We start from the raw sequence: 23213 nt of genomic DNA, 5'->3' as shown, positions 1-23213 counted from the left end.
TCATAGGGCCCGAACTTTGAGGGGTGGGAAGGGCGCAGCTGCTGAAGAAGGAGAGAGAGGTAGGGTTATCCATTTAGCAAGAAACAATTCCACTTCTTAATATTTTCCATGCCACCTCATTTTAAAAAATCGGTTATTTAAAAATATTTCTGTTGCTTCATCATTAGCTACACTTACACTGTCCAGTACAGGAGCCACCAGCCACATGAGGCTATTTAAATTTAAAATAATGAAAATCTAATAAAATTTCAAATCCAGTTCCTCAATTTGTATTCACCTCCTTTCAAGTGCCCCATATACCCACCTGGCTCAGGGCTCTGCAGTCAGACAGCACAGATAGAACAGAACATCCCCTCATCACAGAAATGTCCATTGAACAAGGCTGGTGTAGATGTTTGTAGACTGTCTCTGGGTCTCTGGTCTCTTGACCCCTTTACATCGATCAGGAGTTTAAAAGGTTTAGGCAGTAAGGGCTGAATGCTAAAATTTAAGCATAATTCCATTCTGAATATTCTGATTTTGTGTTAGCTGTCTTCCTGTTAAAGCCATATGGATGGTTGCTTTAATTTCTATGTCTTTGCGTATCATATGTGTCTGTGCTACGCAGCTTGTACTCCCCTGGGGGTCCAGTCCGCAGACTGTTCATTATCAGCCCGTAATGGACTAGGTGAGGAACTTGAGCGTAAGCGTTTGGACATTCTTATGGGGATTCAGCCTTGCAGCGACTTCCGGTCATTCACGTTGACTATATTTTACGAAAAGATCAGTCTGTGAGAGAATGGAAATTTTTAAAAAAGAAATAACTGGCCCCATCACTTTGCTTGAGAAGCAAAGTTGTTATGAAAACTTTCACCTTTGGAAACACATTCATCAGTTCACGTAAAAATTTCAGACAGGATCAGCTTATACGAGAGGAACAAAAAGCTCAATTCAGAGTAAAAATTTTATTAAATGTATAGTTATTTGGCATGACTCTGAACTTAGTCTATAGTAGTTTTCTCCTTCAGCCTTGAATGTATATTAAGGACATGAAGGCCAGGTGCCCTTTTCTGTAAATCAGCTCCACTTGTATGGAGAACTGGGGGCCGTGACCAGAGCAAGGGGGCAGGGCGTTTGCAATCAAGAGACTGTGCTTGTTTATTATTTTTGGCCAAGTCAGAAAGATTCGTGCTTTAGCTCATAAAAGTTGCAACTACCTGAAAAGTATTACAGTATTTTTTTTCTTTTTCTTTTTCTTTCTTTCTTTTTTTTTTTTTTTTAATAAAGATACTAGCAGGGCTTGAAAAAAAAGTATTACAATATTTGACTTGAAAAATAAGTGTCACTGTATCTCGGCACAAAGGAGAAGCTTCCCTGTGCTGTGAAGAGTTGTTCTGTACCATAGGGAGTAGGCTTGGCCTTGTTGCCCTTCCATCTCTGCTGTCTGCTCATTTCAGTGCACTCAGCACAGAATCTCTGTGGGCTATGGATGTTGAGTTATTGAATAAGTAATATGTAGTATTAAGTGCTTATCTGCTGTCTTCTCCCACTGAATTCTGAGCTTTCCAGGGGAAGGAGCTATGCTTAGCTCCCTTTAGCTCCCCCGACTCACACAGTGGTTACAACACAGTGGAAAAAAAACACACTTAACGATCAGGTCATTCAATATAATACCAAATCAGTACTTCGATATTTGCCTCATCTGAGTGTTCCGTAGTCCTGGATGTATGGAGTTTAAATTCCAGCAAGGTCAATGACTTGTGTAACCAGAAAACCCTTATTCTGAGCTACTGCTATTCCTCAGATCTAAAATGATAATACTGGCTTGTGTTGGAGACAATATAAGGAATAAATTATTGTGAAATACTTTACTAAGAAATAAGGCTAAAATTCTCATTACATGGACTATTGCTACCAGAAATTAGCCAGTATTCACTGGAGCTTTCCATAAAGCTTCGTTCCACGTGTCAGAGGAAGTTGGGAATTGCTGCTTGGGCTTGCAGAGCCAAAACCTGCTCCTTGGAAAGAAGATCTCAGGGCAGTCTGCTTCTCTCCCCCCATTTCCATTTCTTTGTGTCACATAACTAACCCCGAAATCAATGTTCCTCCCCAAATAAATAAACCATTCAGGTTGTTTACCTTCTGCTGCTGCTTACTCATCACCTCAGGATTTCCGTGTTAGTCATTCTCCGGGAGCAACCACTCTCTGGGTCTTGTCTGGGAGTTCTTGACTGGAAGCCCTGCTGATGTAAGGAAGGAAGAAGCTGAGCCCTGAAGACATATGGATGTTCCCTCCACCAGTGACTCACATGAGCTGGATGGGTCAGGATGGGGGAAATGACTCTTACAGCCCCAAGCCGCCTTCTGGAGGCAGCTCTCAGGAGTTAGGAAGCTCATTCCGAGCAACAGAATGTTCTGCTGGCTTATAGGAGATTTGGAATATAGGAATATAGGAAATGATGGGATTTATAGGAGAAAACACAGACAGAAGTAGGCTCTGAAAGGAGTGAAGCTCTCCACCTTTAAGCTCACAGAGCTCATCCTCCTGGCCTTGGATTTAAAGCCACATTCAGACCCACGAGAAACACCACCCCTCATGAGAGCTTCCACTGAAATGAAGAAGTATGGGCTGAGCATTACCCGGCCCATCACAGATGCAGCTGTGTGTCTTCAGAGAGCCTGTGGATCTGATATACTGTAAACCAGGATTTCTCAACCTCGGCACTGTTAGCATTTGGGGCTGCTTAAGTCCTCTGTGGGGGGCTGTTCTGTGCATTTTAGACTGTTTAACAACATCACTGGGTTCTACCCACTAGATTCCAGTAGCAACCATCCCCAGATGTGACAACCAAAAACATCTCCAGACAATACCCAGTGTCCCCCGGGGGGCAAGATCACCTTGGATTAAGAACAACTACCATATGAAGATGCTCATAGGGTTCCAGATGTGCTGTTATTTCTCAGAAAGATCTGGTAACTTTGTTTTAGAATCTCTGGGAAAATAATTAAGGAATGTATACTTCGTTTTATAACCAAAAAGTATGTATACCACCACTTGTATGAGACGCTCAGTTGAGTTCTGAACAAACCAATCAAAACTCTCTTTTCTGGACATGAATTTTATGAGCCAGTCAAATGACAGTTCTTGCCATGTAGAGAATCTGAAGATAAATCTTATTTAAAATATACCAATAAGAATTGACATTGCCTCTGTCCTAAGATGTGTCTTAAAGAACTTGTTCGTTCGCACAAATGGCTAACAGACACATGAAAAAATGCTCAACGTCACTTGGCTTCAGAGAAATATGAATCAAAACCGCAAAGAGATACCACCTCACACCAGTCAGAATAGCTAAAATTAACAAGTCAGGAAATGACAGATGTTGGCAAGGATGCAGAGAAGGGGGAGCCCTCTTACACTGCTGGTGGGAGTGCAAGCTGGGGCAGCCACTCTGGAAACCAGTATAGAGGTTCCTTAAAAAGTTGAAAATAGAGCTACCCTACAACCCAGCAATCACACTACTAGATATTTACTCCAAAGACGCAAATGGAGTAATCTGGAGGGGCACCTGCTCCCCAGTGTTTATAGCAGCAATGTCCACACTAGCCAAACTATGGAAAGATTCCAGATGTCCATTGACAGGTGAATGGGTAAAGAAGATGGAATATTACTCAGCCATCAAAAAAAGAAATGTCCTGCCATTTGCAATGATATGATAGAACTAGAGAGTATTATGCTAAGTGAAATAAGTCAAGCAGAGAGACAGTTATCATATGATTTTACTCATATGTGGAATTTAAGAAACAAAACAGAGAAACATAGGGGAAAATCAGAGAGGGAGACAAACCAAAAGAGACTCTTAACCATTGGAAGGAAACACACTGAGGGTTGCTGGAAGGAGGGGGATGGGACAACAGGGTGACGTGTATTAAGGAGGGCACATGATATGATGAGCACAGTTGTTATATACAACTGATGAATCACTAAACTCTATCTCTGAAACTAACACTGTATGATAATTAACTGAATGTAAATCAAATAAAAAACTTGTCTGTTAATTTAGCATGCAGAAATATTTATTAAGCATCTAATATATGCCAGGCATTTGAGCAAGATAAATCATCACTGCTCTTTATTTGTTTAGACCACAGTGAAGACAGATAGACAGTCATCAGTTACTGATAGATGGCTAGGTTGCTCTACACAGAGAAGCAGCTAAATGAGACAGGGTTTGGGGAATGTGTTCCAGAGCAGATGAAGTTGAAGCTATATAGCTATGTTTTGAAGGATGAATAGGAGTTAACTGGATGAAGAAGCTGGCAAAAATGCCCAGGCAGAGGGAGCAATCTGTATGCAGGCTCGGAGGGGTCAGGTATTACAACACTGAGAGCTATGAGAGGCTTCGTCTGAGCAGACGGTTCCCTGGGGCAGGGCAGGAAATGCAGTGAGAGAGTCAGAGCCAGATTTGGGTGCTGAGCCTGAAGCCATGGTGGAAATGCACTGGCAGGATTGTAGCGGGGACCGGACCTCTTGGCAGCTCCCTTAAGCAACATGATAGGGGATAAATGGAAGGGCTCAGACCGGAAACAGACCAGTGAGGAGGGAACAGGCAGTAATTCGGGAGAAATTGATAGGGATCTAAAACAAGACCATGGCAGTGGGTTAAGGAGAAAGAGAGAGAAGTAGAGCTTTTAGAGATTAAAATAAAATCTATCGATTGATTGAATATGGAGACTTGACATAGAAGGGACATTTCTAATAGATCCCATGCAGAGTTCTGGCTTAGCCGGATCATTGACGGGTTTTTGATCCCAAAGATAAGAGAATCCGGGAATATCCATTTGGTGAAAGAACAGTGAGACAGACTGGTTAAAACCTTGAGTTCTGAAATTAAGTTTGACCTGCATTTATAGTCCCAGTTCTGCTATTTACCAACTGCATGAACTAGCTTGGCTTGCCTAACTTCTCTGAGCCTGGCTTTCCTCACTCATTAAGCGGGGCTAACAGTAGTACCCACCTGATAGGTTTCCGTAAGGAATAAGTGAGATAACCATTAGGAAGAATGACACCTAGCACTTATTAAGTGCTTAATAAATGTTAGGCACGGTGTGAAGAATGGCCCTCTGGTTTTACAGTGCAGCATCCCAGAGCCCAGGTGCCCAACTTCAGAGTTTGTGCTTGGAACCATCCTCACATCCTGCCTCCAGTAGGCAAGTACAGATCAATTAAACGGTTGCAGCGTGGCCTGCACTAGGGGAGCGGTTCGTCATAAGGATGACAAACTAGGCAGGAGATTAATCACAGGAGATCTTCTGTGCCAGACTAGGGAGTTTGACCTTGATTATATGTGAAGAATGAAGAAATACTGGGACTTTAAGCAAGGAGAATACAGGTCACAAATTTTGGTTTAGTTTAGTTTAGATTTTATTTATTTATTTTTCAGAGAGACAAGAGAGAGAGAGTGCGTGCCCAGGCAGGGGAAGTGGCAGACAGAGAAGCAGGCTTTCCGCTGAGCAAGGAGCCTGATATGGGACTTGATACCAGGACCCTGGGATCACGATCTGAACTGAAGGCAGACGCTTAACTGACTGAACCACCCAGCCGTCCCACAAATTTCATTTTAGAATAATCACTTCAACAACAGTGCAGAAGGGCTAACCTAATACCACACAAAGGGGTTAGAGGAAAAGGCCCTATTCCTTCCTTGTTCTTGTCTCCCTGACTGTATAGAAAACTTTATTTGCCAACTTGCTTTGCTTATTTACAAGAAAAGGGGAAATAAAACAATGAGGAAAACATGAGGTGTTCTGAGTGTGTTGGCATGAAATTTCTCTTAGTTGGTCCCCATGAGCTGCAGATAATATGGATCCAGAAGGCTTCACTTTGCCTTAAAAGGCCGGTCCTTGACACTGTACAAAGCAGGGAAGGAAGTGCCTTCGCAGTTGGAGAGGAGCAGCCAAGCCTGTGGGACCACAGCAGGCTCCAACCCAGATGCTAAACCTTGTATCGTCTAGACCTGTTGGAGCGATTTGGTCTAATTAGCTGTCCAAAAAAGAATCTTCAAATTTTAATAGTGCATAGTTGTGCTTGCAAACTTCCCTCTGCCAAGTATGAGCTCTAGAAGTGAGGGTTCGAGGGCCCACAGTGGCTTGGCTGGAGGCCATGAGGGTGTTTTAATGACTTTGTATGGTTTAATGACTTCATTCAGGAAGAAACATTTGGATTAGAGAGGGGTGATCAATGAGGTAGTAGCCATTTTGACAGGTGAAGCTTGACGAGAGCATGTCAGATAATCTGCAGATGAGTATTTCTGCTTCAAATCTAATTGGAATTGGCACTTTCCTTTCTCTCTTTGACAGTCTTGCTGCTAGAGCATGAGGGGTGGGGAGAGCTCTGGGGGACAGCTGGCAGATTTGAGTTCCAATCTAAGCTCTGACTAGCTGGCGGTGGGAACTTGGGCAGAGACTTGAACTCCATGGATGGCCATAGCTCAGGCATTAAGAGAAAAGACTCGGTCATTAGGAGGGAGGAAAAAGAAGGGGAGGAGGAGGAAGAGGGGAAGGGAGAGGGAGGAAAGAAGAAGAAAATGAGAATGGTGATTTCCAACGACCTAGTTTGTGATCTAATTATCTGAGCACCTTGCTCTGTGGTTCCTAATCTCCCAACAGTATTTCCATCATTCTTTATGGATCTTTGCAGGTGTACATCGTTATGACTCTGTGATTCTGTGAAAGTTCTAGGAATGATTTGGAACGGCAGAAGATGATGACAAAGCCTTCCTGTATTATAGGAGGTGATATTTCAAAATCCGGAGGCTGCCTCAACAGAAGCCAGAGGCAGGAGTGAGGATTGGCGTGTGTCATACAAAAAATCTGTGATGATCAAATCACAGTGGCCATGTTTGTTTTGTTCTCCTTTGCTGGTCCACCTGAAGACTGCTTTATAGCTAGGACTGAAGCCATAGCCTGTCTGGTACTGCTACCGGGTAATGTTTATTTTTAAATCTAGTGATTTTGTTGCTCTCACTGCTCCATCAAATCCCCAGGCTTTAGCCTAGCTTTCAAGCTGTCTGTCACCTAGCTTCCTGCCTTACCACCACCCTTGGCTCTTGCTCCCTTGTTGTCCAGCTTTCTTCCCTCACCCTGGAATGTGTGTTCATTCTCTCCTGACTTCACACCTTCCTTCCTCATGTACCCAGAATGATTCAGCACAGAAACAAGGGGTTCCTTTATGGCCCAAGCCCTGGGCTCAGAGCTGGGAGGACAGAGAGAAGTCCATACTGAATTTAATGTTCATATGCTTTTGAAGAGTGAAATATGGGGTGGAATGGAAACCCAGAACATCTCACCTAGAGCATATACATGTCACCACCCATCTGCTTGCCCATCTTACCTGCTCTCTGAAGCCAAGCTCATGCCTGCAGGAAACCCCAGTCTACCTGAGTGCTCGTCTAATGACCCACAGCTGACACACTCTAGTCTCGACAGGACTTAGACTCCCTCTCACACAATTTGAATCTTTATTTTCTGTTCTGTTGATAATGTGTGAGGCGCTTTGCACTCTTCATCCCCAAATCCTACCACAACCCCACAATAACTGTCTCTGTGGGTCTTTCCAGCCCTTTGTTTCTATGATGAGTCTTAACTGGAATGTCTCTCTTCTCTTTTCTATTGCATAATCTTCTTCCAACCTTGCACATTTTTGTGGCTGGGTGGGCCATGGGACATAATTATTATTACAATTACCCAACCTTAATAACTAACACCTTGTAGCCTTTTAACCACCAACAAAGCATCTCTAGATCCATTATCTCATTGTTTTACACAAGAACTTTGTTATGTAATTAGCGCAGATATTAATTAGCATCCCTGATTTACAGAGGAGAAAATAAATCTCACAGGAGCTTAGAAACCTGTCTTTTGCATATCATATTACAAAAGGTCATGAATAAGATCATGTTGCCCCTGTGCTATCTCTGGGGAAGAAATGTGTAGGTAATTTACCTACCTCAGAATTTCTGATGGGAAAATCATCCGCCTGGGTTATGTCACTGCTTAGTACCTAAGGTTCCTTAACCCTCTTTGACATTAGCTGAAGCCTTGTGGGTATACAGTGCTTCTTCTCAACAGAGAGCTGAGCGGATCAAGAGTAGCAAATGTGTATGACCCCACTTACCCTGGTATTTATCCTGATATTTACTCCTCTGTCCATTGTTATGCATTTGCAATGCTCTTTCATATTCTTGGAAAAATAATCTGCATTCCTATCTCTCCATCCTGGTCTAGGTACCACCATTCCTCAAGATCCCACTAAAATTAAACTCCGCAAAAAACTGCTTCCTTTTCTTCTCTCTCTGCCTGTACTCTCTCTGTCAGCAGTCAACTTTACCCCTACCTACCGAATTCCCATAGCACGTCTCCGAGCAGTCTCTCTTCTGATGTAGATATTTACATGCAGTTGTCATTACCCTGCTCAAATGCCCAAGTCTTTGAGTTCAAGCATCTCTCTAGATTCGTTTCTGTGGCCCTAATTGAGATGGAGCCCATGCTTTGCACATAGCAGGTTCTCAAGACCATGCGTCCAGTTGTAATCAAGAGAAGAATTATTATTTAAAAGAGCAACTTCATTTGGGTGAGGACACCCAGCATGAAATGGAAATAACTGATAACAGGCAAAAAAAAAAAAAAAAAAAAAAGAAAGAAAGAAAAAGAAAAAAAATCAGGACTGCATGCCCTAACTGCTTGACAGATTCTCCATTCCAGATAGGACACTAGTGGTCATTGTGTCTGTTGTCCCAGTGTCATTTTTACATTCACACTGAGTCTTTGACGTGAAATCTCTCCTAACACCGCCGAGGTTGTTCTTCTGTTTGGGGGGGTGGGGGTGTTTAAGAGAAAGTTCCGGAGTCTCAGGTGAAGGGCTGCTCCATTTATTCTCTAGTGATTCAGATTCCTTTGACCAACTTGGTGTTTCAGCAGCTTGAGAAATGAAGGAAAGAGCCATGTCTGTCTAGACTGACCAGAAAGTAAAAACAAGGAACACTTTGAAATCTGTGAATCTGACCACAACTGAGAGTTGTACTTAGTCCAAGTAACTGGAAAATCAGTTTCTTGGATTAGACAAATGCTTCCCTTAAGACTCTCAAACTGCCAGCTTTCTTCTTTTATAATTAATAGAAAATTATTGCACTGACAGACAAGGGACTTCATATTTGAGCCAATGGGAAAACTTGACGTTGAAGCCAGGGGAAATAATTCAGCCCCAAATAGAGTTGTTAATGCCAGGATAAAAGCAAACAAGTGTGCTAATGATCTTCCCTTAGAATTGGATGGTGATGAATTTTGATATATTTCCAGGTGGAAAATATATCAGTTCTCTCTGGGCCAGGGACTGGACACTAGAACGAGAAAATGCTGAAATGGAAAGTACTCACATGATCTCATTTCCACTTTCTAGAGGATACAAATGCTGAAAAGAGAGTTCCCATTTCAAGGAACAAGATCTTTGGGTTAGAGGCATCCATGACAAGATGGTAGTGAGGTAGGAGGAGCCCTGATTTCCTTGACCGGGACCACCATCCCTCGGCTGGCTACAGGAATCACATGCTGGTTTCAAGATGTAGCCCTTCTTTGCTGTTCTTCGTGTGTTCAGTCGTCCTACCATCCAGCAAATATTTATTGTCACTTACCACACACCCAGCTCTTCTCTGGGTATAGCAAAGAAAGGTCGCAGTCCCATCGGAGCCTTCCCATTCTGTGGCAGGAGACAGACAGCAGATGCATATGTAAGTAAATGTATAAGATCAGTTAGTTATCCATGCTATGAAATGAAAAAAAAAAAAAATCAGGGTCAGAGGAAAACAAGGGCCGTGCGCCAGGGCAGAATGGGGTGAGGCATTGCTGTGTTATACAGGTTGCCTAGCGAAGATCTCACAGATGATATGACATTTGAACAAGGACCCTAAAAAGGAAATGAGGAAGACACGTGCATTCTTGAATAGAGAGTATTTCTGGCAGAGGGAATAGCAAATGCAGAAGCCGTAAGATGTGAGAGTTCTTGGCAAGACTAAGAAGAGCCTGGGGGCAGCTGGCTCAGTTGAAGCAGGGTCAGCAAGGGAAGAGTGTAAGCCATGCATTGGGAGCTGGGGTGGGCACATCCTGTAGGCACAGCTTCTTGTCCTGGTGAGAACAAGTCTGAGCAGACCGCCCTGTAGGAAACAGGAACACTTCTGACTCCACACATGCAGCGTGAAGCAGCCTCCTCACGGTGCTCAGACCATACAGAAATTGAAAGAGGCAAGGAAAGAGAAGCGGGGGGTCTATGTGATAGAACCTGGGTGGCCGCTGTGTTTTCAGCTGTGCCGCAGAAGGACTTTGCCACTTCGTGAACCTTGTTCTCTGCCAGTCACCCTTATTCTCTCCTTCAAACCCACTGAGACATCGCCAGCCCTCAGAGCCTCGTTCAAGCAAGCGGAAGACAGTGGGGACACCGTGCTGAAACAGAATAGGATTTGGAACTTCAAGAATCTTGGGTTTGAAGTCTGCCTTTATAATTCAGTAGCTAGGTGACTTTCAGCCAATCATGTCACTTCTTTGAGTCTCCATTTCCTCATCAGCATCATCAAATATGCTTTAAGTAGATTCGCCAATTAAAAAATCAACATTATCCAAAGAGGGCAATTCTGTAATCAACAACTGAGGAAACTGGCTCAAGGGGTTAAGGAAGCCATCAAAGGTTGCGATGAGATGGCAGAAGCAGGATTTGAACCTACGTGGCATGGCATAGGATTCACGCACTTAGCTCTTGTTACCATGCACGACTGTGCGTGCCACAAGAGATCACGTAGAGAAAATACAGAACACACAGTAGGGACTCGGTATTTATTGGCAGCTGGCTGTTTGTACTTGACTGGGTTGTAAGTAACAGAGAAACTAACCAGAACAGCTTAAGCCAAAAGGAAATGTGTTGGTTCTTACAAATAAAAATCAAGACCCTAGATTCTAAACCACAAGCTGGCTGCAGCATGCAGTTCAGTTTAGGTTTCAGACTGTTCGTTACCACCATCCGCCTCTTGGCCATGTTTTATCTGTAGATTCTTGGTCATGCCCTATATGGGGTGGCAGGACAGCTTCGGTTCCACATTACTGTAATACCAGGCCTGTGGAGGAGATGGGGAGGGTGACATGTGTCCTGGTTTAGCCAGAACGGTCATGCAGTGCAATATGAGAGAGTATCCACCTCCACCCGCACATCCCAGTTGGCCCTGACCATCCCCATTCGTACCTGCCAGCCATGCTTAAATATCCATTGCCTCCTCCCTCCCTCTCAGAAGTACCCCAGTTTGGACACTGGATTACATGATCATTCTACTGATTACCAGAGAAAAATACTGAGATTACGTCTCATTGGCCATTGTCCCAGATACAAAGTTATCCCCTGAATCTTAAGTAGGATTTATTTAGCTGGGAGTGGGGAGGGATGGGGAGACCAAAGAAGAATAGAGGGACTGTTAGTCCAAGAGGTGGATTCTGGGTGGTCAAAGCCACAAATGTCCATTACAGTTCCTTTTTCTTCCTTTGTATGGTTTGGTAGGATTTAGCAGGAAACTGAGAGAGTTTGGGAGTTGGGAGAACATGGGTTTGAATCCTGGCTCTGTTGCTTCCTCTAGCTCCATGACCCGAGTCAGATCGTCTTCCCGTTTTAAGCCCAGTTTCCTCATATGTAGAGAGAACTCACTGTCTGCGTCGGTGAGTTACTATGAGGATTAAATAGGTTAATTGACATAAGACATTTACCACAAAGCTTGACATCTATGATCTGAGAAATTGATAGCTCTTGTTTTTCCATGATGCCTAGAAGAGATCCAAGCATATATTAGGTGTCAAGTAAATATCTAGTGACCAAGGACCAAGACAAGAAACAAAGGACCATGACCTTTTCAATAAATACTCAAGAGTCTGTCAGTGATGACGAGACCTAGTGATCAAGGAAAGGAACCTTACAATTTGAGATTGAATTGAGGAGATTTGGGATCCAGCTAAAACAACGAGAAACCACTGGGAAAATGTACTCTTTAGAACTAAAGAAATGAGATTATTCGCTTTAAAACAGTAAAAAAAAAAAAAATACTTAACAACCATACTAGGGTAAATAAATATGAATAATTACTGTGTCCTTCTCCCAAGAAATGTAAAGATGTAGAGTCTTGGGTAGAAAAGTAAACACACAAAAGCACAGGGATGTCCTACTTAAATACATAGTAGATAAAGTGGAGAGTGAGAAAAGCCACCATCTTAAATATACTAGTTCTTTGGATGAGGAGAAAGTAGTAAGATACCCTACTGAAGGGCTTTGAAGGGCTCAAAGGGGGAAGAAATCCCTTCCAGTAAGGGAGAACAGGAGAGATTTGATGACCTGGGGGTCATTTGAGTCAGACCTTAAAGTAAATCTGGATCTTACAGGTGGGGAAGATGTGAAGGTATCTGAAGCCTCAGGCACTCCAGCCAAAATCTTGCCCTTGTGCTTTTGCTTCCTCTACCAAGAATGCTTTGCTCACCTATCCACAGGGCTTGGTCCCTCACTTCCCTGGGGCCCATTTTCAAATGCCATCTCTCCATACGGACCTCTCGAGCTACCTGTGTAAAAATCGTGATACCCACTCTCTTTCCTGCCTTGCTTTTCTCCTTGGCTCTTGAAATTCCCTAACCTACCACATTCCACAGACTTTCATTGCTTATCTTGGCCACTCTCTCTCCCCTCTTCTAGAATGCAGGCTCCATGAAGGCAGGAAGTTTTGTCTGTCTTGTTCCCCGCCTGTGTCTCCAGCACCTGGAAGAGTGCTGGACACATAATTAAGTACTCATATTTTGTAAAAGGAAGGAAAGGAGAGAGTCTAGATGAGGGAGAAACATGAACCAGAGGGTGGAAAGAATGTGGAAGTTTGGGTAGCAGACACAGTATCAGTAGAGGAAATTCAGGCAAGAAGAACATGGTGGGGCCAGACCCTAGAGGACTGGAAGATGTGGCCCAGGAAGCCAGCTTTGATTCTGCATGTGATGAGAACTCTCAAGGCTTTCACTAGGAAATGTACAGAAACAGTTCTGTGCTTATCAGACTGTGGTGTTTGTAGCAAGGTTCGGCAAAGAGGAAGGCTGGAGGTGAGAGATTCAAAGAGATGGAAGTAACAAGATTTGATCCTGTGAAGAAAAGGAATGCTAGAGAACGTGTACTGTTGCGTGACCTGTATGTGCCGTGATTGATGTGACAGCTGCAGAGCTGCCAGTTCTTAGAGATGGGAGACAGCACTTTCTCCTTAAGAACAATTTCTTTATAGGCAACACAATGTTTCTAAATGACTTTTACTTACTTTTCTCTGTTTTTACTACTTAACATAACACAATAACTGTTTTAGTACCTGGAGACCTTGAGCTTTACCTTCCTCTGAGACGTATCTGCCTTTGCTGCTCAAAGTAGAAATGATGACTTCTCTCTCCCCAGGAGCCCCGTTTTCCTGTCGCAAGCAGTGCTCCTACCAGGAGGAAGTGCAGAGATTGCACATTTGGAAAAATGGGAGAGGAGACAAATAGAGTATAAGGTTATCCAAAATGAAAAGTAGTCAGCACAAGGGATTTAAATCTGAAAAAGGGAAACTAGAGCTTCTCCCTTTCCAAGCAGCCAAGAATGACATTTGCAAGTGTTTTTTAATTAATGCCCAGAGCATATGTGTTTATGTGTGTGTGTGTAGACATCTATACAGATAAGGTTATTGAGGATAGAGTCTGTGCCCTATACAACTCCAGGAACCCCTAGTCCCATATTCACATGGAACCCAATGGGAAAGCTGCTTTCTGGAGCTGCACAATGGATGGTTGTGTTTCCAAGAAACACTGGTGGAACAAAGAGTCAACAAACCTTCCAAGAAGGCAGAACAGAGGACTGATTTGAGGGTTGGCCCCACTCTTTCAAAATCTTTCTCTTTCTCAGGTCCTGCTTTAGTTTGCCATTAGAGGTGAATTTATTTGTGTTACATTCTCTACACCATCCAGCTGCTCTCATCTGTGGCAGAAGACTCCATGACTTCGTGAGGAAGCTTGAAGAGAGGGGGGCCGGAAAAATATAAAAGACAAAAGAGGGGGAGGACGGAGGGTCATTTCATGCACAGTGGAGTCAAGTGCTAGTCTGCTTTGAGCAGCATTGGAGAATTAAGTTGGGGTGAGATGGGAATAGGCCTTAAATGCTGAGCCAATTTAGGCATTAGGGAGCTATTCAAGGTTTCTAACAAGGGAAATTTATGGAAATACAGATCAATCAAGCCTTCCCATAACCAAACATCAGATGGTCTAGCTACCCATGGGCTCCCACCTGGGCATCTCCAAGAAGGGCATCGTTCTCTTCCTGGTCTCCATCCTTCCATACAAGCTGGCTAACCCACGTCAGCTTGGTTCAACACATATTTACTGCATACGTGTTATCTACCAGCACAGTTACGAGTTGCAGAAACAGCTGCTAAAAAGTACTATTCTCTGGCTTCCTCTCCGTTTTGAACATTTGCTTTCATTTCCTCCCATTTGCAATGCCTTGGGTGCCATTCCACCAGGAAGTACGCTTTCCAAGTACTGTCATGTTAGAGCCTTAGGAGAGAACTGATGTGGCCTACAGTGCTAACAGGAGCGCTCTGTATGATGAGAAATGTATGTTTTCTTTACTCTGGCCAGATTTTTCTAGACCAGAAAATGAAGGCTTTTTAAATATTAGCATGTAGTATATTTAACAAAGTGCTTACTGAAAATCCCACAAAATATGTCTTTCCTGCATATTTTTAAAGCACAGAGGCTCACCTTGGTTTGTGTAAGCATTCAGTGGTACGCGTTATACTTTATTTTGGCCGCCGTGGTACAGATCGGGAGGGTGGCTCTCTTTGGACTCCTGGCAAAGTCGGCTAACTGTACACAAAGTTGGTCCAAGGCTAGGGTGACTTGTGAGTTCTGTGCGAGAGCCCTCACTGTCTGCTGTATAAACACATGTCTAAATTCAGTTCGGTTCCTCGTGCCCACTGGCAGCAGAACCCTCCTAGGACAAGTTCTCATCGTCTGCTTCTTGGGCTCCATCTCTAGTTTCCCTTCTTACTGTCTCCCTCATTCCAGGCTTCCCCAATACCCTCCAACCTCTGTATTCTTAAACAAAATCAGACCTGTTCTCTTGTGTTTTTAAAAAGCTCTGGTTTTCCTGTAGGGATGGTTGGCAACAATAATTTTTATCAAGAGGCCATCTCTTAAATATATTAGAATGTTCATAAAGGGCTGGCTGGGCAGGAGATAAGTGAGGTTTCAGAAGCCATACCTGTCATTACCAGTGTCTTGAATTCCTTCTGAAATTTTAAATAATGTGGACTAAATGAGATTTTTGTTGATTAAAAGGGGGCTACTGATCTCCAGAAAGAAGTCCAAACTTGCTCTGTCATGTAAGGTCCTACATGATGTGGTTCATAACTATCTTTCCAGGTCAAGCATCTGTCTTGATGTCGCTCATCTCAGTACTTGACATTGATGATCCTAACAAGAGAGGTCTTTGGAGATTTTTTGTCTGCTTGTGGAGATAGGTGCATAAACTTAATTCCAGGTGGTCTGGGATGTGTCCTAGAGGTAGAGTGGTGAAACAGTGAAAGAGTCAACAAATCTTGTTGGGAGGAAGTGTTAAAGCTCCTGAATTGCCTGCATGGGCTAGTGATAATTACCTCCTGAATATTGACAGGAAGACCAACCCAGACACAAAAGATTTACATGCAGTGTTTTTGAGGCATGAACCTACCAGGACACTGGGTGATTATGCATTGTCCAGAATGGAAGATGAGATGGAAAATACAAGAAGGAGTTATGGGATTTTATACTAACATTTTTAGGGTGTTATAGGGGTGTGTGTGTGTGTGTAGAAAGGACACATAGATGTGTTTTTTTTTAAATAACACAATGGAACTTCCAGAAATATAAAATAAGACTGGTAGTGCAAAATTAAAAGGACTTAGAGTCTCCTTACAGGCCCTGATGCCAAAGAGAAATTGAGGGTGGTTTGTATTCTGGTGTCCAGCTGGGAACCCATGTGAATGGTGGTACCATTTAGCAGGGTAGAGAATCTAATCAAAGGAGCAGGTCTGCACAGAAGGTAGGAGGTCTGCTTGGAACATGTCAGGTGTGAAGTACCTGTGCACTGCTCATGTTGGAACGCACAGTATAGACTCTGGAGACTGGAAGGGATATGTTGGCTGGACATACCAATTTGTGGATGATGATGGAAGATGTGGGTGGATGTAGTATCCAGAGCGGCATTGGATATGAGAAAAGATGAGAGCAAGGGCGGAACTGCAAAGAATACCGTCATTAGAGGGAATTATTTTTTAGTTGAGAATCAATCTTAATTTTTCTGTTTTTCTTTGTTCCTATTTGCCTTTGTTTTTCTATTGAAACATTTAAAATATGTTTTTAAAATAGTCATCATCAGAAATATTTATACATAGAATTATATAAAAGTAGCTAGGGATCTGTCCTTAAGTTGAAAGCAATACACCTAAAAAAACCAAAACACAAAAAAGTGCCTTTGCCTCTCTTCAGGTCTGTTCACCGACAGCAGCACAGTCACAGGCTCGATTTAGATCTGATTCTGTGTCCTTGCCATCCCTTTTATCTTTTGGAAACTACTTTCTCTTCCTTTCTAAGCCACAAATTATTTTATCCATTCCAGCATTTATGATTTTTCACATTCAAACTGATGATGTGTTATAGTTAAATTAGCAGTCATTGTTTTTCTAAGTGGCACATAAAGTCATTTTGCATCTTAGAGTCCTTTGCCTGCTCTAGTCAAAGTCACATGGTATTGCTTTGCATCTTTCCCTTCGGCAAGATGTCCTTTGGACTTGAGAAAGATGGAGTGAAACAGCCCATTTTGCTCCCCAGCCTTCCTCCACCTGACCAGACTTCGTCTTCCATGAAGGGACACGTGGAGGGGGCCCGAGCCCCCTCGCGAAAGGCCAGGAACTAGGCAGCAAGGGCAAGGGCTGGGCCCTCAGGCCCTCTTAGCCTGGGTTTTTGCAGGCCCTGAGAGAGCCAAGGAAAGTGAGAACCCATTGACCTTATAAAAACAAGCCCTTCTCTTCACAGAGGGCCGCCCTGTGTTGCTCAGGGTTCTGGTTGCAAGCAGCAGGCACTAACTCCAGTGGGATTTATTGGAAGGAAATCTGGTGTTGACATCACCTCTGGTGAGATTTATTGGAAGGAAATCTGGTGCTCACAGGATCAACAGGAGGCAGAAGGAATGAGCTTAAAACGGAGCAGAGACCAAGGGAACGCAGACTGTGGACCTCTGGAACAGCCTGGCCAGGATGTTGAGACAGTGCTGCCACTCTGGCATGCTGCCAGAAATTAATCTTCACTGTTCCCTTGGCTTCGGCTCCTGGCTCCAGAGACAAAGTTCCAGTTAGGAGCGTCCACTCTGACTGCTGAGATACTGCCTGCATTCCGGTCGCTGGGAGATGGGGAACAGGAAGGTGTCTCCCCTGGGGCTTCAGGAGAAGAAACTAGGGGTTCAGCATGTCACCACCAGAGCAGTACAAGAGAAGCACCCCCACACAGAAAGGGGGTTTGAGGTTGCGTTGCCAAGAGTGACAGATGTTCACCACGCCCCCTTCCAGAGTCGCGGCTCGGTGAGGCCATCAGAGCAGGACTGGAGGACTGGAGCTCTGGCTTCATTCTGAAACGCAGGTTGGCAGAGCAAACAGCACTGCGGGAGCTCGCACAGAGGCTTGGGCCTCGCACTGAGTGTGTCGCGTGCGAGCGCCGCTGGACACGCAACTCTTCGTTCTTGGGCTTTTCAGAAATCGTAAGGAGGAGGACAGTGGTTACCAAAGATTTCCCCAACTATGAAGGACTGAATGCAGCCGCTGTAGATGGCGGAACCCAGGTGCTAAATAAAATAAAGTGTTTAAAAGATGCCATTGTTTGAACTTAGCCCTGCAGACTGACAGGTAATTAACTTCTGCCACTAGTTTAATTTCTCGTGTGGACCTGGTACAGGAAACCATACATGGGTGGTAATTTTTTTCCCTCCAATCTCAGAGGAAATGTAACCGGGTATGAACTAGTGGCACAACTCATATATCAGTAGTCTGTAGCGGGTCTACATAAATCCTTTTCTTTAAAGTTATTTAACTGTTTTGAAAACGGTTTCAACAGAAGTAATTCCAGTTGCCCCAGAAAGGAAACCAGAGTCTTAAAGAAAAATAGACTCTCTTTGCTGAGCAAGGCAAACATATCAGTATGCAGAGAAACGAACCAGTCTCTTGTGTTTTATTTCCTGAACAAATCTACTGAAACACTTACTTTGTGTCTTTAAAAGGCTGATAGACAAAGAATTCTGCGGCCACTAAAAATTAATGCCTACAAACTGGTTTGTAACCACTTTAAAAGGTCAGGTATTCTTTTTTCCTTTTTTAAAAAAAATTGCTTCTCTGTTATTCATAGTATTTCATTGTGGGACGTTGCCCATATTATAAACACAGTAAGTGTTTGGTTTTTTTTAAATTCATCAAAAACATATTCTCTGGGGAAGAATTTTCTATTTAAATAGTTAGATAACCTGCGGTTTCCCCGCATACTTCATGTGTAAAATAACACATTTCTCTCCCCAACCTAGCCCTGTGTATAGCCAAGCCCTTTTAGACTATTTTCTTTTTTTTTTTTTTTTTTTTTTAGATTTTATTTGTTTTTTTATTTATTGAGAGGGTGTGAGGAGGGGCAGAGGCAGAGCAAGAGAGAGAATCTCGGGCAGACTCCCCATTGAGCGTGGAGCCCGTGTTGAACCTGGAGCTCAATCCCCTGATCCTAAGTTATGACCTGAGCCGAAATCAGGAGTCTGGTACTTAACTAACTGAGCCACCCAGGTGCCCCCTTATAGACAATTTTCTGTCATTTTGACTCTTCCAGGACTTAATGTCTAAAATAAAGACCCTTATACCTGCAAAAGGTGAGAACTTGATACTACTTAGAGCTGACTTACTCAAGTCATGCAGTGAAACTGATTTCATTTTAAGAACTAGAAAATGGTAATGTACAAACAGATCGCTCTGATAAAAGCAAAATTAATTTTGGCAATTCTTTCATCAGTGGAACAGATAAGTTCACTTAAACCTTGACCCATTATACCCCTTGGATCCACAGAATGAGATGGAAGAATCTGTTATTATCAGTCTTCCAAAAGATCTTCACCCTTAACTCCTTGAAGGTTTTGCTGAAATGTCACCTCAATGTGGCCTTTCCTGGTCACTCTGATTTAAACTTCAACTCTTCCTCCCCTTACCAGCATGCCCAATCCCCTTTTCTGGCTTTCTCTTTCTCCATAATATTTATCTGATACAATATGTGTTTTATTTATTTGTTGTGGTTTTTCTCCCCTACCTCAGATAGTAGAAGCTACATGAGCACAGGGTTTTTTTGTTTGATTTGGTTTGGTTTCTCTTATTCCCTCTTGTATTCCCAGCACCTGGTACATAAGTAGGTGCCCGATAAATATTTGGTTGACCTACAACTAATGCAACCTTTGTTTGAAGGTTTCCGTGTATGGGTATCCCCAACTCTCTTGGTTTAAAAAGCAAATTCCCATCAATTATTTTATTTTGTTATTCTTACAACATTGTGTTCTAAAAAAGAATGATTATCCCCAATTCAGAAGATGAAGAAAAAGGGCCTCAGTGAGTTTCTATGAATTATGTAAAATCAAGGGTCTAGCAAGAGGTAGACTCCAGCCTCAATCCCAGATCAATTACTTCCCTTGAGGTGCTGCTCGCCACCTAACTTGTGAATGCGTCTAGTCAGAGGAATTAGTGCTCTGTGTTAGACATCACTGGTCTGGTCTCGAGCTAGTGGATTCCAAAATGAAGACGAGCATAGAGTTTGGATGCAGCGGCCATTTATTCTTAATAAATAAAACAACCCATCATCTCCAGCTCTCAAGGATGTGAAGCCTAACTTCTCCACAGCTGAGCCTTATGTGTACTTGCCCGTTGGAGGTAAAGAGCCGTTCTCCTTGAGGCCATGCTGTGTCCCCCACGAAGAGCCTATGCAAACCCTTCCTTACACTGCCGCCTTCACACCATACCTGCTTCTACTGTGAGCCTTTCTCCAAGGCCGCCTTTCTAGTGCACGTCAGGCTGTGGGTGAGGGGGTAGTATGCCTGATTGTTGAAGCTCCTAGACTTGAAAATAGGCAGAACCAGACCAAACTTGAAGTTTGATGTGGTTGGGAGCTTTCTTTGGGGCAGATTTTTCTGTCTCGTCCTCTAGAAAATGAGGTCAATGGAACCAAGTTCTGATAAACAAATTAGACTTTGCAGATAAAGCATTCATGATTGCCCTAGGTGTTATCGCACAGCTCCTGTATCTCCTCCATCAGATCCTAGGGTCCTAGAAAGGAAGGCAAGTTACCCGTTGTATTAGTTTGCTCGGGCTGCCCTAACAAGGTGCTACCGTTGGGGTGGTTTAAGCAGGAGAAACCTAATGTCTCAGCCCTGGATGCCAGCATGCTAAGGGCAAGGCCTGGGCAGGGTTGGTTCCTTCCGAGGGCTGTGAGGAAGACGCTGTTCTGTGCCTGCTCCCTGCTTTCTGATGGTTTGCCGGCAATCCTGGGCACTCTTTAGCTGCTGAAAGCATCGTGCCCATCTTTTTCAGCTTCCCATGACATTCTCCCTGTGTGTGAGCCTGTGTCTAAATTTCCCCTTTTTAGGAGGATACCAGCCATATTGGATTAGGAGCCCGCCCTACTCCAGTCCCATCTCGTCTTAATTAAATATATCTCCAATGAACCTATTTCCAAACCTGGTCCCCTTCGGAGATATTAGGGATTAAGACTTCAACATAAAGATGTTTGGGGCTGGGGGGGTAGGTTCTACCCATAATAAAGGCAGGCCCTATCACCTGTGTAGTTGTTATACTTACTTGCATTTTTAAGTGTCGGGGCATTGCTGCTAAATCCATTAGTTTAAGGAAATGTTTCTTGAAGGTTCAGAAATAGAGCAACTTTCTAGCAAATGAGTGGCCTTTTGAAGATTGCCCCTCCAACCAAGGTTTAACAAAAAGAGGAGACTTGCCTTCAGCTAGTGCCTTCTAAGGCTTTGTGTTAGGTTGTTGGATTAGGGTACATAATGGCCAGGTGACTGTTTTGAGACTTTCCAAGCAGGTTTTTAATGGGTAGATAGCTGTAATACCTTTGTGTATAGATAAGGACCCGTATGTGCTGTTTATAACCTTAAAGGTTTATTTGTCTAAAAATCAGGGTGACTCAGGGTTCTTTTCAAAATTTCAAGTGCAACTCTCTACTGCACGTGTTAAATAATAAATGACCATTTTCCTTAAAAGCATTTCACATTCTTTCTGATGCGTACAATGTGTGGTTATAAAGTAATGAGCTTGGTTCCACATTCTATACACATGCACTTGGAGTACCTTTTTTGCAATGAATACACACATTAAAAAAATTTTAGTATCTAATTTGCAGTGCCATACTCTACACATCCAAATTTTTTAAGTTGCTTTTCTTTCCCAAATCACTTGCTTGATGTAGCCAGATTTTTGGAGTTGCTTTTCAGGCTACACATATTTATTTCGGCTGAAATTTTGAGTTCATGTAAATCTCAGGATTTATTATCATGGAAACGGGACTATCTACAGCACTTGAGAGCTTACAAAAAGTCTGTAAATATTTGATGGATGAGTGAATGTATGAATGAATGGGCAGGGAGTCAGTGAATTCATTTCTTTTAAATTCCATTTGAACCAATGAAATCAATAGTCTCCAGTGAATATAATACTTAGGACAGAAGATAATATACTTAAAAATTCTGAGAGCAAGTTTTAATTTTTGGTAGCATTTTATTTCTATATGTTGGATTTTCTTGTGACACCTTGACTCTCCCCTACATCGTGTACATGGTGACTGATGGTTTCAAGCGCTCTGCAGTGAAAGGGGTCTCTAAGAAAGGCAGGTTGAGAGCAGACACAATGAGCACACATTTGCATAGGGCAGGAAGGGCACTGTAACATCTGGTGGTGGTAGCGGACTGGTCCATTTGTTGGTGCTCATTAAATTCACATTAATGCATGAGCTGCTCTAAATGTGTAAATGCCATTTGGGGTTGGTTGCTTTCTCCCAGGCCAACAGCAGTGACTTTTGGGACTCTCCCCCCTGGTTGTTTACTTGCCAATGGCATTTGACCTGGGGTCAGACCTGTATTTAACCCTTTCCTGTAGGTCAAAACCAAATTAATTTGGTGAGAATTAAATTGGAAATGAGTCGTCTGTACAGCAGGTGTTCCCTGTAGAGAATGTGCCCCAGGTGGAAACATTTTGAGATCTGTTCCTGGGTCATCTCTGAAGAAGCTTCAGAGGTCAGAGAGGCAATTCCAAGACAGCCCATGTGGTGAGGGCCTGGAGATGGCTGTTGGCAGGTGCCGACTCGGGCAGTTTTCTCAGCAGCTTGGGGGACTTTCAAAGAGGCCCCTTTTGGACATAATTTATTCATATATTCATGGACATATATCTTGGGCATTCATTGAGGACTGATTTACTTAGAAGTTGCCCTAAATGATTGGAACTTTACCCTTTGCCCCTACCTCCCACCATCAACCAAAGGCTTTGATTTGAAGGAAACAAAACAATGCATTTTTCTTTTTCTCTTTTCTAGAGGATGAGGAAGATGAGGAAATGGTAGAGCCTAAAGTTGGCCATGATTCAGAACTGGAAAACCAAGACCAAAAACAGGAGGTGAAGGAAGGTATGGTATGGTGTGGGAGATAAATTAGTCATCATTTTACTATTAGTATCATTTAGCAACATGAGAGGCTGTCCTGGTGAGTAAATATTAAATACACACTCCCTCTGCAGAAGGTTTTCTATGGTTGTTCAGTACGTTATATTTAGTACCATAAACTGTAATCCCCAAAGCAAGGGTCATTTATTTTTTTGACCAATGAAAGTAAATAAAATAGAAGTCACCCACAAATGCAGCAACAAGTCCACTCACAAGTCCAGTAAAATTATTACTAAATGGTGAGAGAATAAGATAGTTGTTACCCATTGGTACTTTGTTACTTTGTCATGTGACTTTGTCCACTGCATTGTGTATTCCCAACGATAACAGTAAAGGGAAGAAGCAGCGCTAATTATTTTGTTCATAAATTCTGAAGTGTATTCACG

The 23213-nt window shown here is 43.0% G+C and overlaps 1 protein-coding gene across 6 annotated transcripts in view; it reads left to right on the top strand.

The window, feature by feature from the left end:
- The window catches only part of DYNC1I1 (dynein cytoplasmic 1 intermediate chain 1), a 296927-nt gene that overhangs the window by 155084 nt on the left and 118630 nt on the right, over window positions 1-23213 (top strand). For all 6 annotated transcript variants that reach the window (XM_032874683.1, XM_032874675.1, XM_032874700.1 and 3 more), the window contains exon 7: window positions 22702-22791. In XM_032874683.1, the coding sequence (XP_032730574.1) occupies window positions 22702-22791 (90 nt within the window). The remainder of the gene's footprint in view (window positions 1-22701; window positions 22792-23213) is intronic.

The sequence above is a fragment of the Lontra canadensis genome, unplaced genomic scaffold, assembly GCF_010015895.1.
Source record: "Lontra canadensis isolate GAN:19392208 unplaced genomic scaffold, GSC_riverotter_1.0 scaffold2, whole genome shotgun sequence".
NCBI lineage: Eukaryota > Metazoa > Chordata > Mammalia > Carnivora > Mustelidae > Lontra > Lontra canadensis.
The sequence above is the reverse complement of the archived record's forward strand: the minus strand, read 5'-3'. Positions and strand labels throughout refer to the sequence as shown.